Genomic DNA, 15,692 nt, shown 5'->3' on the forward strand with positions numbered 1-15,692 from the left:
CATCTTGTTAGCGTGACAGCTGGAAAACTCTAGACTATTCTTCGCATATAATAAAAAGTGTTTTTAATAGTTAAAACATGTTATTTGGGATAACGTTTCTTTTATATGGAAAAAATGCTACCGGAAGGGTTGTCATCGCATAAGGCTCAAGAAGAGCACGGCGGCATAGGTAGAAGAGGGACTTCGGGAGGAATGGCCGTTCCCATGTTCCTACTTGCGCCTGATCTCAGCGTCTCCAGGCTCTGCTTCGGTCCTCTCTCTCTCTCTCTCCCTCCCCTCTTCGGTTACCTTTTTAGCCCGTTTCTGATTCCAAGTCGCTCTAGGAACCATGACGCTTGGGGAGCAGAACACGGTGCCGCAGTCCTTCCGTCTTCTCGACGCGGCCTTCGAAGCCGGCATCAACTTTCTCGACAGCGCCGAGATGTAAGCAATCGCCTCCCTTTATGCCGTACGCTGCGATCCAACCAAAGCCCCTCTTCTTGATTAGGGTATCTGCGTCTGTGCTGACTTCTCTTTCTGGAAGAAGGTATCCGGTGCCGCAGCGCAGAGAGACCCAGGGGAGGAGCGAGGAGTACATTGGTCGTTGGATGCGCGCGCGGAATGTACCACGCGACCGCATTGTTCTTGCCACCAAGGTCCGTTCTTTGTGTCTGTGCTCGTGTCACTGGCATCATTATGCTTTAGCTTCTTTTTTCTTTTTCTTTCTAGGGTGAAAATTCTAAATCTTGTTCTTGGCATCTGGCCTTCTATACCCATCTAGGAGTTCGAATTCTGGAAGTATTGTTCATTCAAGCTGAAAGCTCTTTGATGACAACATGACATTTTATAAACGTTGCAAAGACACGGAGGTCAGGGATTGTCTATGGTTCCTAGCTATTTTTTCCTCAGCTGAACTTATTGGACAGTTCATCTCTTGGAAATGGACATCTATGCCTCACCTTTGGTCACTAGGAACTAGCTTAACATCATAAACGCACACAGCCATTGAAGTAGATCGATATCTAGAATACTATTCTCTCTGATATCACACATTACCTTCCATAATTCGTATATCTTATATAAGTTTGAGTACCAGGAACTGGTGCCGATTCATATCCAGATTCTTTGATGTGGTACACTGCTCGACAATCTTGCTTCTATTGTCCTCTTCGTTTTTGTCGGTTAATGACCATTATCTCACAATCTGACACATTTATGTGACCAAATTCTGGTCTTCTTATTACTTGACCCTTTGAGACATTTAAATTACTAAATCAGTCCTAATAATCTGTTCTATCAGGAGTGCATACTATAGTTTGGTTGGACGTCCTATACTATTTGATTCTTCAGACAATTCAAACTACTCAACTTGCAGGTGACAGGACCTTCTGGTCAGATGACTTGGATACGTGGGGGACCTAAATCATTGGATGCTAATAACATTTTAGAGGCTATCAATGACAGGTTCTTTGTATCACTTCTTTCAGTGTGCAATTACCTCACCTGGAGAGTGAAAAATGTGATTTAATTGCTATTTTGATTGACAAAATCAGAATGACCATATTCCCACAATAGGGAAGTTACCTGATTTTGGGAATTTCGAAGGATTGATAGGTTATGCAGATGAGACTATTGTAATATTTAAGGTGGATTCTAAACCAGCCTTGTCTAGACAAGTGGCCCCTACTGGCATGGCCTAGATTGTGTAGCTGGGCCCTGCATGAGGTCCTTTCGTAGCTAACCGATTGAGGCTTGTTATTGTGCCTCAATCTTCGATTCTTCTGTAGTTTAAATTTTACATATCAAACGTAGCTCTGTATGTTGTCCATTTTTTATTAATTAAACTTGTTCTTGTCTGGCCATGAAAAATCGAAGTTGTAGTTTAAGATCACATACTCATTGTGCATCACACACACACACACACATATAACAAAAGGACTGGTAAGATTGGAGCAAAAGATGAACGCTCTACCCATATCAACCATCAGTAAGCAACTAACAAACACTTCAAATTTCTTAGATTAAACATCTGCTTTGGCTGTAGAGAATTAAGAGGCAAACTTTCGAGCATTCAGTTAAGATAATTAAAATTTGAACTTCGATGAGTCAGCTAAACATATGAATGAAATGGATTAGTCAAATCTCTTTTCATATGGAATTTTGCCTGGAGTAGTCTAGGTAAGGTGGAGCAATAATAGGTAATATAGAACATGTAATTTTATTACATGTATGAACTTGTAGATGCACTTTCTCCTAGCATGCTTTGTCTGCAAGCAAATCATTCATAGTGCAGATACAGAAATTAGACTTCCAATGAAATGATTATCAGAATTGCTTATATCAAGCAGTTAAGGTTGCCTTTGGAACATGATATATTGTTGTTTGTTGTTTGGTGATTACTTTTCTTATTCATGCCTTTTCACTTAATACAGCTTGTTGAGACTCAGCACAGACTACATCGACCTTTACCAGATACATTGGCCTGACCGGTATATGCCTATATATTACTCAGTAAATTAAACATTTTTGAAATACATTGCTGATAATTCCAATTTTAGCTTAACTTCTAATTGCTATCTTTTCTCTGAGCCATTTTCAGTTATGTTCCAATGTTTGGAGAAACTGATTATGATCCACGTCAACAGTATGGGTCTGTAGCTATAGAGGAGCAGCTTGATGCTCTTGGAAAAGCTGTTGATTCTGGCAAGGTATTCCTTTAGTGTGATGTTTTAGCAATGGTTGTCAGATTGTTTTAATAGTAAGCATTTGATTTACATTCTCCTGCTTGCAGATCAGGTACATTGGGCTCAGTAATGAAACACCATATGGTGTGATGAAGTTTCTTCATATTTCTAATTACATTCAGTCCAGCCCTAAGATAATCACTGTGCAGGTAACAACTTTAACCTGAGACATGAAATATGTGTACCCTTTTATGATTTATGACAATTGCTAACTTTCCTGCCAGAACTCCTATAACTTGCTCTGTCGAAATTTTGATTGTGGATTAGCTGAGTGCTGCCATCATGAGAGGTGATACTTTCTCATGTTAATTTAGTGTTGCCCTTGTATTCATGTCCAGATCTGTTTCCTTTTGGAAGTATGATGGCTGTGTGGTCTTATTTAGTTTCATTTCTAAGCTAGTCTCACTCATGTCTTGTTGTACTATGCTTTTCTTAATAACATCAAGGATTTTCTTCATATCTTGAACTCAGAATTCGAGCAGTAACTGCAGCAATTGATCTTCCAAAGAGACAATTTTGAACCCCGGCTAATTTCAACAGCATCTGAATGTCATATTAAACCATTATAGAATACTGTAATCAGTTTGTTTTTGCTTCAAGACAAAAGAAACGCCTTACCTTTATTACCTTGGTTGTGTCATTAACATAGAAGACAACTTGGTGATCTTACTTGAATGATAAGTACAATCATATGAGTAGCATTGCTCAAATGTTTAGCACATGGAATCCCATGTACAGCCAAAAATAAATAAAAAAAAAGGGATGATGTGCAATAGCACAGACATGAGAAAATTCATAGATCGAGCATACAAGTACAACTTGGTACTCAAGTGTTACTTGTTATATCTTTGCACTTAAAACAGTAAGGATCAGAGTTGATACTAATGCTCAAAGTTCTAGTTGACTATGCTCTTGCTATTTGTTCTTGAGATGATTTTCTCTTGTGAAGGCCCTTAGCAAGCAGGAGGCCCGAAAAATTCAGAATCGTTGAAGATAGTGAAAGATCAGGCCTAATATACTAGCAGAATCTTGGTGTCAAGAGAGGTTTAACTAACTATTGTTTCTTGTTTGAAGTAGGCATATACAGTTTATTCTCAATATCATGATTGTGCCATCAATAAAACATGCATATGCTATTTCATATGTTATTTGGGTTCAGCTTTGTTAGAAATGAAATCCAGTCGCTGTTGTGTTCTTCTTAATATAATTATTTCTTTCTTTTGTCAGTTTTATATGTTGGTTACTGCTGTATTCTTATATCATATCAATGGAAACTTTACAGCATTAGCTTGTTAGCTTACAGTCCAATGGCAATGGGCATACTTTCAGGGAAGTACTTTTCAGCAGGAGGAGGCCCATCAGATGCGAGAATGAATCTTTTTCGAGGTTAAAGCCATTTCATATCCTAAAAGCTAACATTATCCTGCATCCATTTCTTTCCTTTTGATTTTGCCCCCTTTTTTCCTCCTTCCTAGGAAGGTACTCTGAAGGTGAATCCAGATACAACCTCTCAAATGTAACCTTGAAAGCAGCTGTTGAGGTAGGCAGGTTTAGTTTATGTTTTTTCATGAAGAATGCACCTGAAAATCTGAACACTCAAGAAAAATTTTGGACACATAAAGATAATAGTGAAAAATGCTGTTTTCCTTAATTGTATAGTTTTATTGACTAGATTATATATAAAATAAGTCACCCTCTTAATACAATTTGATATGTGAATAAAGTATATTGTGCTCAGATAGGTTTGCAAATCCTACAGCCATCTAGAAACTTAGACAAGTTACCTATGCGAGTATCCTTGACCTGCTCTTGGTTTGATTGGTATACTTATGCAGGATTACATAAATATTGCCAGAAAGTTTGGTCTCTCTCCTGCATCTCTTGCAATAGGTATGGTTCTTAATCTTGTTTACTCGATGTAGGTGCAAAACTCTATAATTCCCACTCATGCAACATTCTGGGATGATTTTTTTGTCACCATAGACTTAAGCTGTGTATGGCTTATTCAGATGTTATCTTTTGAGTATGATGTTCCAGGAACCACCACCATCTGACCCCAATAGCGAACATTGTCAGTTGATTCTATGTGCCACTAAGAAGTTAAATTGCTTAAATGCAATCATCTTCTGGAATTTTATGATGTAGAACTCCGTCATTATTGTTACCTATGTGTTGTTTCTGATTTGGCATATGCTTTCTAATATTATCAGATATTGGTTCTGCCATTTGTCAGTTCCTGACTGTTGGTTATAAATTGTGTTCTATCGTCCAAGATTCATGTGCTCCTCCTTTGCAGCATTTGTGTTGATTCACCCTCTTGTGGCAAGTGCCGTTTTTGGTGCAACAAAAGTTTGGCAACTTAGGGAGGTGGTCGAAGCTTGTAATGTCCATCTTACATCAGAAATGACTGCAGAGATCAACAAGGTTCATGCAAGATATCCAAATCCTTGCCCGTGACCAGGTCCCTATATTAATTATATTTATTGTTCTAATTGATTTACTGAAAGAGATCCCTTTTCATGTGTCTTTAACCAATGTTCAGAGAGGGAAAGAAAATTCAAAATGATTAAATGGTCTGGATTTTGTGTATGCTGCAGGCAGCTATATTGCAAACCTGGAATTAGTTTTGATCTTTGTTTGCTGTATATTATTTTTCTGCTCCTGGATACGTAGCATTTCTTGGTAGTACTCCCATCCAGTATTTTGCAAGAGTCTTAATTACCATTTGTGTACTTGTTTGTCGAATCATATTACTGTTTGCAAGGATATTTCGTATAACCGAGTCAGCTCTGTGAATCCCTTCTGCTGTGAAACTATATATTGTCTGATCCATCATGTTGTTTCTTTGAGTTCTCTTCATCATATACTCATCATCTACAATTTGACCTAAATGTTGACAATATGAACTGATGTTTCATGGAGTTCTCTTTGCTATATAGTCATCATTTCTACAATTATCCACAACATATGGCGTGGTGGCCTGAGCCACCGAGGCGGTGGGGCTCGGCGACACAGCGGAACTCATCAGACGCGGCGGAGGCAGCTTCTGGGGCGTGGTTTCCAGTACGTGGTCTTCATATTAAGCATTGGCTGCCTCTCAGCCTCGACCGCCCAAAGATCCCAAGTCGATGGCTGCAGCAAAACCCCGATCAGAGGAGGGAGGCCGAGAAAACTACAAAAAGCTAACACGGGAACATGACTTTTACCCAATCCCAAACAATCATACAAGCACGCATCTACACATCAGGGGCCTAAACCAACGATCTCCCATCAGATAGAAAGACAAGCCTTGGGTATGGAACCGATCTTGAGATTGGCGTAGAGGGGGGTTTACTTGGTCTTCGCGGTGCAGAGCTTCTCGTGGCGCTTGAAATCTTCTGCTGCTGACCGAGGATTTATCCCATCGTCGAACTCTTGGTCTCGCCGTCTTTTTCCCAACGCCGCCGCCCTTGCCGATACAATAGGGTTGACAACTCATTCCATCCTCTTCGATCGGCCGCCGGATATTTCGGAGACTGGCGATTCAAGAGAACTTCGAAAAGGGGAGAGAGAGTTACTGCTTTGAGATTCGTGACATCCGAATCCGATGCCGACGAGCCTTTTTATATGCGGTCATCGGCGGATGTAACAGAGAGGACACGGTTGTGAGGAGAAGAGAGGGACCATAGGGGAATCCTTTTTGCTGCTGTTGCTCTTCGCTTACGAGATTTATCTGTCTCTTGATCTCCTTGATTCTTCAGCGTGGTAAGGTTCTTCACCAGCGGCAATTCCTGTCGAGTCTTCTTTGTTTGCTTGCGCTGTGTCGATGATGATCTGCCGTCTCCTAGGGTTTGTGCAGGGGGAGGTGAAGAGGGTGGGGGGTTCAGTTGGTAGTGACTAAGATCTTTATGGCCGTGAAGCGTTGTGCGCATGATTGTTGAAAGACAAATGGTTCAGGAATTCTATAAAATTACATGATAATTATGGATCAACTGGCAGAGTTGTCTCTTCCAGTGGGTTTGGGTACCTTCGTGTGCCTCAACTGATTCTTCTTGGTGTTCCCATTAGGCAGAGTAGTACCAACTGTGGCCGCACTCTACATGATGGCAAGTTGCCATCGCCTAGACCAACCCTTGTAGCACATAAAACATTGCTGTAATGGTATAATCGCATTAATTACATGGACTTACAGCCATTATGGCAACATTCAAAAACCAGTGGGCGCTCTACTTAAGTTGTAATTTTGTTCTGCATGCTCAATGTTTTTGGACTGAGAGTTCGTCTAGATGCTGATAAAACTAGGTTTTATATACATAGCTTTGATAACTGAAATATTCAGATTTCTACTAATTTGATGTAAATGAATGACGTCAATATTCCTGTTTAATATGAGGCTTCTTTAATTTAATGTGAATGAATGACAACAGTATTCCTGTTTAATGTAAATATCATTGATGATTGCAATTTCACATGATGCTGCAGTAAAATGAGGCTTCTTTAATTTATTTTCATGAAGTTGCAGAATAGTAGAGGCAATGTCAAGGGTGATCAAGAAGTTCTTTATTGCATCGATGGTCATGTGGATAGCTCCAGTAGCTATATTATATGGGTTTAACAATCACATATTTCCTGGTACAGTAAGTTGCATTCTAGCATTCTTTATCATAATCTGCAATTGTTGGTTACCAGCTTTTTATACTGGCAATCTCCAAGTTGAGAATGATGTTTGAGCTGTATACTTAAGCATGTCTTCAAGCTCCATTGTAATAATTGTTTCATTATGACATTATTTTGTGTTGCTTATCATGCTCTAATACGATGTCTAGACTAAAGATCATAAGAAACTATGCTTTACATGGACCAGAACTGTGCTCTTTTGCTATAGGCTAGGAAACTTTACATGGACCAGAATTTTGCAGCTTAGGAGAAAAAGAAAGCTTGCATCAATAATATATTCTTTGCATAAGAGCACAAGACACTTTGGATCAGTTCTGTTTGATTCAGAAATCCCATTCCTTTCTCCAGTCGCAGTCACTCAGAACCGTCAAATAATAGTATCTATAGTAGCTGTCATTTGAATCTAAGAATGAGTTGTCTTTGTTATAGAAGGTATATGAACAATTGATTAACAGATTCTAGATTTAGTGGATGAGATAGATTGAGATGCTAGTTTGAAGCTAAATGTTGGTTAAAGAGAATTAATAGTGATCAAGTGTTGGTAAGTTCTATTTTAGATCTCGTTGGCAAAGTAGTAGTGAAGAACTTTATGTTCTTTGCCTTGGTGTTGTATGCTATCAAAGATGTTACTGGAATTTTAGATGTAGACTTGTATTTAAGAGTATAGTGCAAATTGTTTGCAAGGTGAATATAAGGGGATAACATATCTCTGTGTTGTTTAAATGCCTTCATGCATGTGGTTTTAATATGCTTTTCACTAGTTTTCAGCTCTGGTGAATTCCATGGCTACTCTGAAGCATATGTGCCAAAAAGAAGGGCTTCTCTTTTTTATTATTGACTTTTCTAATCTCATAAGATTATATTTCATTTTATGGACGTGACTACTTGTGGATTAGCTTTTTTTTATGAATAGTTGACTGCAGATCAGACAGTTCCACCAATGGAGATAAGAAAAATAAATTGTGTTTTTTTTTCTTGCCCCATTCTTTTGATGTGTGCTATACTCTTTGTTGATCACCATCTCTATTGCCCTAATCAAACACAATCTAATATTATTCTTGATGAGCAGGTACAAGTAAGCTTTCATCTTCATCTCAAACACTTGTTAGTGGATTTCTTGCTGTTATATCAGTGAATCTGGTGATTGTGCTATACATAATCATGGCGATAAAGGAGCCTGGCAGCAATATGGAGCACCAGCCTGATCCTGCATTCTTAGCGGAAGCTAAAGCTAGCATTAACCAACCAGCAGCTGTGACAACTGATGACAATGCCCAAACTCGGGAGAAAGCAGAATAAGGATTCATGTCCAAGTCAGATATGCTTCTCAAACTTAATTTACATTCTCACTGCAAGTGAAAGTTTGTGTAAGATCATGCAGTAGTATATGGCTTCTTTTTCTTCCATTAGGTCAAATTCCTTGAGAAATTTAATGCAAGTGGCGCCCAGATGGAGTGGATTACCTAGAGAAAGACAAACTGTGAACATGATGTTGCCTGTAACATTTTGGTTTGACATTGCAATTACTTGGGACAGTAACATGGCCATGTGATATTGGTAGTACTTGTGTACCTCAAAACCTTTGTGCAAATTGTAATGACAACATCCATGTTCATGCCTCTGATGCTTTTGACTGACAGCTGTGTTGCTTGACATCTTATTCTATGCTTTCTATTTTTTCATGAGGAATAGTTCGTAACAAGTTGCTTTATTCCTCATGATGGGTCTCTCTTTAAGACTTTTGCCTTACTGGAAGGGTTTGTGTTGTTCAGCTAATGTGTTCTTTCTCCAAGCAGTGATTTATTTCCTATCCTGTCTGCCTAGCCATCCTTACACCACCATATGATCCATTCCTACTGACATTTTATTGGAAATAAATGACATGGTATCGAATCTAGTGAGAGGCACAACATCCCTCCTTAAAGGATGAGGTATCACAAGGAACACTCTTGGCTTATTTTCTGTAATAAATTCTTCTTATTTAATTTCTTCATGGCATGGACAGGTAAGATATGAGGGTCCTTCTCAAGGCCAACATTGAGCTCAGAATGCCATTTTATATTCATTGGGAGGGACAGTTGAAAGAAGGCCACCAAAATTACCAAGAAAAAAGAGGCATCCAACAACTTTCTCCACCAACCTTGCTTGCATACTCCACCATCTGGTCATTATCATGCTGCTACCACCAGGTGATGTCCATTTCTTTGGCTTCTTATGCATCCACATCACCTCAGAAGTTTGAGGCCAAATGACCTTTGAATCAATGAAATTAGCACTTGATTATTAAAGGATATGACAGGAGGTTGCATTGTTCATAGGGCTTATATAGGAAATGCATCAGTGAGGTAGGATGAGCTTAGACAGGCATCATAGGGGGACCTAAATGCAGTTAGAAAAGGTCAGGTTGGGATTTGGAAAGATGAGCTAACAGAGCTCTTCTACCAACCTTTTCATCAATAAGAGGAAACATGAGATCTATCTTTTGCCTGATAAAATATGAAAGTTCTTTGTAGGCAAATGATGCATCGTTTTCTGGAAAACATAGCAAGCAGTTCTTTAAGGTGTAAAAAAGCTTTGTTGATATTAAACATCACACAGACCAGCCAAAGTCAAAGATTAAGCAGCAGGGAGGTGTCATGTGTACCAAAACCCATCAATTTGTTCCAATAAAAAAGCTTGGATGAATGTGCTATTGGTTTTAGAGGCTCAAAGTCTCATTTGTAGGAGAATAATATGCTGCTGCTTTTCAGCTTTTGGAGCCCCAATCCATGTCCAAAAGAACAACAAAAAGAAAACAGAACAGAAGAGAGAAAAAGATGCTCCAGAATGCAAAGCTATTGATTTACAATATTCTGTACATTAGAAGGACCCAATTGATCCATCCACTATGGTGCAAAGCCATCAAGTTGAAGCTTGGTATCAGAGACAAAAAGATAAAGTGATGGAGTATACCAGCTGAGCTTTTTCCAGAAGGAAATCCCACAGAACCTGTGAGGTTTCTTGTCTGCTTCTTCACTCTTTGATCAGCACAAGGATCCCAAGTTTAGATGACCAGAAAGCACAAAGATGGGAAGACTGAAAGAAAAGTAAGTAGGGGGTAGAAAGAAGGGTTGGAATACCACAGCACCAAAGCAACTTTTCTATGCCCACCTTAGACATCTTTAGAACGTATCACATGCGTCCACGCCTGCTCATGTTCTTCTCTTCGCTCAGCACATCTCCACCCGTCCGCTTCCCATCCAATGCACGGTTTGTAAGACTCCCATGCACTCTTGCTTCTTCCGGAAGAGTTCCTCGTATAAAGAGGTAGAGGGAGAAGCTCCTCACCACCCTTCCTCTTCTCCTCTCCTCTCGTTTCGAGGCGCACAAGGGGACGAGAAAGAGTGGAGAGAAGGTAGGTCTGAGGAGACCATAGCTGATAACGATGGTGGCCAGAGGAGGAGCTCAGCTGAGCTGCTGTGTGTTGATGATCGTTAGCCTAGTCATCGCCGCCGCTCCGCTCGGCTTCTCCGGTGGCGGAGCACGCAGCCACCGGGACCGCATGGCCCGCCGCTTGGAGACCCTCATTGCTCCGTCGTCCGCCGCCGATGCTCCGTCTGTGAGTCACTGTTTTCTTCTCCCTTCCTTTCTCTTTCAGGTTCGGGCTTTTGGTGAATCCAATGTCGGAAACCCGTTTCATTGTGAACTCTGTTCTCGGAAGCCTCGGCCCTAACTCGGTGGGCTGTTCCCAACATCTTGTTTCTTGCACACAACTTAATCCATGGATTTGTCGGCTCTCTCTTCCCCACAGATCGTTTCCTTATCTTGTTCATCGGAGCTCGCGATTGATCGTTTACAGATATGCTCTATGAATGGCGCAGATCTCGCAGGCGAAGTCCGGTTCGCGTGTATACCATGTGATCGACTACGGCGCCGATCCGAAGGGAGTTGCCGATTCCTTCGCGGCAATCTCGAAGGCCATCTCCGACGCCTTCGCCGACGCCGCGTCCGGGCTTTCGCTGATCGCCGGAATCTCCAACCTTGGTGGCGTGGAGGTACACCTTGATGGTGGCGTGTACGTGGTCACTTCCCCCTTAACCTTACCAGCCAACGGCGGCAATGTGAAGGTACGTTTCAATTATGTTGAGGATGAGAAGTGCTACTGAAGAAGAATAATGCTGAGTCGAGTATGGATGGACGAACAGATTCACGGGGGAAGCCTGCGGGCGGCCGACGACTTCCCGGCGGATCGGTATCTGATCGAGCTTTGGGCCGCGCATGACTCCACCGCCGGTGGTGGAGCCAGCTCTTCCGGCTACGACTACGAGTACGTCACGCTGAGGGACCTGATGCTGGACTCCAACTACAGAGGCGGCGGCGTCGCCGTCGTCGACTCTCTCCGGACCAGCATCGACAACTGCTACATTGTCCATTTCACATCCGACGGCGTCTCCGTCCGGTCCGGGCACGAGACCTTCATCAGGAACTCCTTCATAGGTCAGCACATCACCGCCGGGAACGATCCCGGCGAGAAGAACTTCACCGGCACCGGAATCAACCTGGCGGGAAACGACAATGCGGTCACCGACGTCGTCATTTTCTCTGCGGCCATCGGCATCCTCGTCTCCGGCCAGGCCAACACCCTGTCCGGAGTGCATTGCTACAACAAGGCGGCCGGGTGGGGCGGGACGGGGATCTACTTGAAGCTTCCCGGACTAACCCAGACCCGAATCACCAACTGCTACTTGGACTACACCGGCATCGTCTCCGAGGATCCCGTCCAGCTGCACGTCTCCGGCTCCTTCTTTCTGGGCGACGCCAACGTGGTGCTCAAGTCGGTCAAGGGCGTGGTCAAGGGCGTCGACATCGTCGACAACATGTTCTCCGGCGGCGGCAAAGGCGTCGACATCGTCCGCTTGGACGAATCCAACGGGAAGTTCGTCAACGTTGATCAGGTGACCGTGCGGCGAAACAGCGTGAGCGGCATGACGGCGCGGTCGACGGCGGCGAGGGCGACGGTGGAGGGCAACGGGACGACATGGACGGTGGACTTCTCGCCGGTGCTCCTGTTTCCTGGGCGCATCGGGCACGTGCAGTACACGCTGTTGGCTGACTCGGCGTTTCCGAGCCACGCGTTGAGGAACGTGTCGGGGAACACGGTCGTCATCGAATCTGACGTGGCGGTTCAGGCTACTCTCCACGTGGAGGTCGACCAGGGCTTGGGCAGCATGGATGGTGTCTGAACACACCCATTTCTTTTCTTTTCTCTAAAACACGTAACAAAAAGTTTACGCACCACCGCACAACAGCTGATGGGAAAGAAGCAATTGTTGGCTCCTCCGGTTGTGTTTTGTTCCTCCATTCCTGCCTTCGACATTCAATCACTCTGTAAGTAAACAATGTTCATGGAGAATTCTGTGAAGCAACTATTTGGGTTTCTTTTTGGCAAAACTAATAGAAAATTAGATACGATAAATGGTGGACTGGAATCACAGCATCCACAAGGGCAGCAGTAGGTATAGTGATTCGGGAAGAAGGTGAGTTGCAGGATTGAATGATTTCAGCAGGCACCTAAACAAAGAAAAAGATTGTGCAAGCTTTGAACAATACGAATCATGTTGTTAGCACCTACTGATGTGGAGGAGCAGGTACCAAACTGCACTGACCTTGTCATCCATGAGATGTGGTTCATATCGCTTTCTGCAGAGGTGCTTTACTGACTCTGTCAAGTTCCATGTTGTTGCCATTGATTTGCAACAGTGCAAAGAGATGTACCTGCAGTGCAAGAAATTGTGCAATCGAATTATAATTGCAGGGGGAATAGAAGAACTAGCATCATCAATAAACATGCAATTTCGGCAGCAAGCACATGATAAATCATCCATTTGAATTTTCCTTCTGATGTAGATAGCTCAGCTTGATGACGGTCAAACCTGTTAAAGGTAAGCGAACAAGAAAACATGAGTTTATGGAGTTGGTAAAGAATATTCAGAGGTGGATTACATGGGTTTAGTACAAATTTTCCAGTAAAAACAAACAAAATGGATGACAATCAAAAGGAAACAACGTGTCTCATGAACTCAGAAGAGTTGAACAAATTCATATTCCTCTTCAAACACATGGAAGTTACATCATCCTATGGTCGCTGGTCTCTTCCGTATGTAGAACATGCAAATATTAAGAGCTTGGACCGGTGATCAGGCAATGACAAAGGCAACAGGAGTTAGCAGAAGTCAAATGTATCCTAACTCTGTTCTGAAGCCTAAAAACTCCAAGAAAAAAGATGTAAAAAAGGATTGTTGCTCCACCTCAGATAATTTTTTTTCTCCTTCTGGATGGTGTAGTGTCAGTATCACAATGAAGGCAGGTGGCTAAGTATAGGTGTTGCACTTGTGCTTCACATCAGGTAGATGACTATATATATATATATATATAATATGTAGATTTCAGTTAGGTAAAAACAGAACCTGGTCAAAAGCAGGCAGACAGCACAAAATATCCATCACCCATTCTCATGGTTGGTGAACAAACACAAGGCAATTAATATAACAAACTGATAAAGCCCAATGTTAGCTTACCTACAAACCTTGAAGTCAAAGGAGTCTCAAGCAAAGCCACTGCCTCTCTCTCAAATCCAATATGTCTCATACACTTTGGGGACATGAAAAGAAGCACTTGTAACTGTGGATTGGCTGGTCTACTTCTTAACCCAAGTATCTCAGATCAATTAAGTTATTCCTCTGAGTTTAGTAGAAAACTACTAGATCGCTAAGCATTAGTTTTCAACTCTAACCCAAGTTACACGAAATTTTATTTCTTTCAGGAGTTGGCATTCTGAGGTTAATTAAGATGGTGTGTATATGAATTTCAATGAAAGGTTTGGTTTCTACGAACATTGGTGTCCTCCAAAACATTTGGAACAATCAAGTAGGTCTCATAACAAGGAACCGTGACAAGATTTGGGATCAACAGAAAGATTTAAAGCACCACATTCGACAAATTATGAGTAAGAGAAATATAATAAGAGGGCGTATATATACCTTCATGTTTTTTGTTAGAACATTAAGTAGCAGTTGCTTGGTAAGTGAATGAAAGAACAATTTCTCGTTGTAATTGCTAAGATTTTGACATTTGAAGGAAGAAAGAAATACAAATTATTCATTATAGATATTAGCAATAATGAATAAACCTCAAGAAGCACTCTCTCAAATGTAGTAGATATTAAACTATAGCAAATGAATCAGCAATAATGGCGCCGATAATGTATGGAATTATTACAAATAATAGAAATTCTAGAGCTTCAACATGCATCCATCGTATTAAAACTGGAGCTGGCTGACATGAAAATGGAAGACCTATTTTGCTCACTTGCTATACAGATAGATGTGAGGTTTTGTGATGCTTACCAAAACTATATGTGTGCATATAAAATTTATATATAGGCCTTTAGTCCATATGCATCCCTGTAGATATGGGACATACCTCGCCACCTACCTGATTAACCCAATCTAAACATATGCAATCAACATCATTTTCAATACACAAATTCCAATAAACATGCATTACAACCTTGGAGGCATGATAAGAAGGTAATTCCCAGCTAAAACATAGCACAGTCTATTGTTGACTCATACGCAAAGCTCAAATTTAGTATGCGTGATTGCTGATCAGCTTCTACTTACAGCACATCAAGCCAACTGAAAATTAGGGTATTTTGGGGGGTGATTGAATTTTAACAATCAAAAGAGGCACACGATTCTTCAGAGAGCATTTCAAATTCTAAGAACAGCAGTAGGAAAACTTCATGGATGGAATAAGGGGAAACCTTGTAAGAAATGAAAATGAAAGAGCAAGATACGGTACTTGCAGTTCATAACCCTCGGTTCCCAATCATGGCAGTCTTCTTCCTGTTTCTTCGTCATCGCAGCAACCCACAAGAAGATATGTGCTTCGAAACCTACAGGGCGAGAAGAATCAATTATTCTCCCAGAAATCATTTCCTAAGGTACATAAATTCGCATGACTACATTTTCTAGCACATCGAAACTTGTAATGGCAAAAAACTCGATCTTTTCTATCAGAAAGATACAACAAGTCCAAGACCGACAACCACCACACCCGAAAAGCTTGTGGTATAATCCAATCGAAAAGATCGAGCAAAGCCGATCCGACGCAGTTCACAAGTCGAGCGATCAAGAAAGGAACCGAAGGAAGCAAGATATTTACCTTTTCTTCGTCCTGCGTCTGCTTCCGCCTCGTGGGCCGTGCCACTTCGTCCAGCTATTCCGCATGCTCGAGTTCGGGTTCCGCATCCGCCACCGGAGAGCGATGGAT

At 41.6% G+C, this 15,692-nt stretch overlaps 3 protein-coding genes and 2 long non-coding RNA genes across 12 annotated transcripts; 3 read left to right on the forward strand and 2 right to left on the reverse strand.

Annotated features, from left to right (window-relative positions):
- The first annotated feature begins 91 nt into the window (after nucleotides 1–91).
- LOC135585043 (uncharacterized) lies at nucleotides 92–5,389 on the forward strand. Of its 2 annotated transcripts, none has more exons than XM_065089639.1 (12): nucleotides 92–250; nucleotides 324–423; nucleotides 488–635; nucleotides 1,355–1,443; nucleotides 2,412–2,468; nucleotides 2,579–2,687; nucleotides 2,771–2,872; nucleotides 2,948–3,012; nucleotides 4,006–4,109; nucleotides 4,199–4,263; nucleotides 4,559–4,613; nucleotides 5,020–5,389. In XM_065089639.1, the coding sequence occupies exons 1-12, from the start codon at nucleotides 106–108 to the stop codon at nucleotides 5,178–5,180; spliced, it is 1,200 nt and encodes a 399-aa protein (XP_064945711.1). In that variant the 5' UTR covers nucleotides 92–105; the 3' UTR covers nucleotides 5,181–5,389. The 2 variants fall into 2 exon arrangements, with proteins under 2 accessions (XP_064945711.1, XP_064945720.1); XM_065089648.1 differs by having other exon boundaries at nucleotides 527–635.
- Nucleotides 5,044–8,998, forward strand: LOC135585083 (uncharacterized). 5 transcript variants are annotated; one of them, XM_065089683.1, is made up of 4 exons: nucleotides 5,742–6,467; nucleotides 7,225–7,334; nucleotides 8,449–8,692; nucleotides 8,790–8,998. In XM_065089683.1, the coding sequence occupies exons 2-3, from the start codon at nucleotides 7,238–7,240 to the stop codon at nucleotides 8,676–8,678; spliced, it is 327 nt and encodes a 108-aa protein (XP_064945755.1). In that variant the 5' UTR covers nucleotides 5,742–6,467; nucleotides 7,225–7,237; the 3' UTR covers nucleotides 8,679–8,692; nucleotides 8,790–8,998. The 5 variants fall into 5 exon arrangements, with proteins under 5 accessions (XP_064945762.1, XP_064945767.1, XP_064945751.1 ...); XM_065089690.1 differs by lacking the exon at nucleotides 5,742–6,467 and adding an exon at nucleotides 5,044–5,184 and having other exon boundaries at nucleotides 8,449–8,998; XM_065089695.1 differs by lacking the exon at nucleotides 5,742–6,467 and adding an exon at nucleotides 5,045–5,184 and having other exon boundaries at nucleotides 7,219–7,334; nucleotides 8,449–8,998.
- On the reverse strand, nucleotides 5,631–6,067 carry LOC135597148 (uncharacterized). The gene is made up of 2 exons (XR_010481129.1): nucleotides 5,930–6,067; nucleotides 5,631–5,855 (listed from the first exon to the last, which is right to left on the reverse strand). It is a non-coding gene; the product is annotated as an uncharacterized LOC135597148 (long non-coding RNA).
- An 874-nt stretch (nucleotides 8,999–9,872) lies between the features above and the next one.
- Nucleotides 9,873–12,797, forward strand: LOC135597102 (polygalacturonase QRT3-like). Its single transcript, XM_065089621.1, has 3 exons — nucleotides 9,873–10,977; nucleotides 11,240–11,485; nucleotides 11,564–12,797. The coding sequence occupies exons 1-3, from the start codon at nucleotides 10,804–10,806 to the stop codon at nucleotides 12,599–12,601; spliced, it is 1,458 nt and encodes a 485-aa protein (XP_064945693.1). The 5' UTR covers nucleotides 9,873–10,803; the 3' UTR covers nucleotides 12,602–12,797.
- On the reverse strand, nucleotides 12,752–15,547 carry LOC103970258 (uncharacterized). Of its 3 annotated transcripts, none has more exons than XR_010481127.1 (4): nucleotides 15,477–15,547; nucleotides 15,222–15,315; nucleotides 13,025–13,291; nucleotides 12,752–12,929 (listed from the first exon to the last, which is right to left on the reverse strand). It is a non-coding gene; the product is annotated as an uncharacterized LOC103970258 (long non-coding RNA). The 3 variants fall into 3 exon arrangements; XR_010481125.1 differs by having other exon boundaries at nucleotides 15,184–15,315; XR_670637.3 differs by lacking the exons at nucleotides 15,222–15,315; nucleotides 15,477–15,547 and having other exon boundaries at nucleotides 13,025–15,176.
- Between the last annotated feature and the right edge of the window lie 145 nt (nucleotides 15,548–15,692).

This window comes from Musa acuminata, chromosome BXJ1-2, assembly GCF_036884655.1.
Source record: "Musa acuminata AAA Group cultivar baxijiao chromosome BXJ1-2, Cavendish_Baxijiao_AAA, whole genome shotgun sequence".
Classification (NCBI taxonomy): domain Eukaryota; kingdom Viridiplantae; phylum Streptophyta; class Magnoliopsida; order Zingiberales; family Musaceae; genus Musa; species Musa acuminata.

Excerpts from the sequence above, each read along its gene's own strand:
- LOC135585043 (XM_065089639.1), top strand. The coding sequence starts at position 106 with ATGGAAAAAATGCTACCGGAAGGGTTGTCATCGCATAAGGCTCAAGAA. Across the intron at positions 2,469-2,578 it reads CAGATACATTGGCCTGACCG|TTATGTTCCAATGTTTGGAG; the intron begins GTATATGCCTAT and ends AGCCATTTTCAG. Across the intron at positions 4,614-5,019 it reads TCCTGCATCTCTTGCAATAG|CATTTGTGTTGATTCACCCT; the intron begins GTATGGTTCTTA and ends CCTCCTTTGCAG.
- LOC135585083 (XM_065089690.1), top strand. The coding sequence starts at position 7,238 with ATGTCAAGGGTGATCAAGAAGTTCTTTATTGCATCGATGGTCATGTGG. Across the intron at positions 7,335-8,448 it reads TAACAATCACATATTTCCTG|GTACAAGTAAGCTTTCATCT; the intron begins GTACAGTAAGTT and ends CTTGATGAGCAG.
- LOC135597102 (XM_065089621.1), top strand. The coding sequence starts at position 10,804 with ATGGTGGCCAGAGGAGGAGCTCAGCTGAGCTGCTGTGTGTTGATGATC. Across the intron at positions 10,978-11,239 it reads CCGCCGCCGATGCTCCGTCT|ATCTCGCAGGCGAAGTCCGG; the intron begins GTGAGTCACTGT and ends TGAATGGCGCAG. Across the intron at positions 11,486-11,563 it reads CCAACGGCGGCAATGTGAAG|ATTCACGGGGGAAGCCTGCG; the intron begins GTACGTTTCAAT and ends ATGGACGAACAG.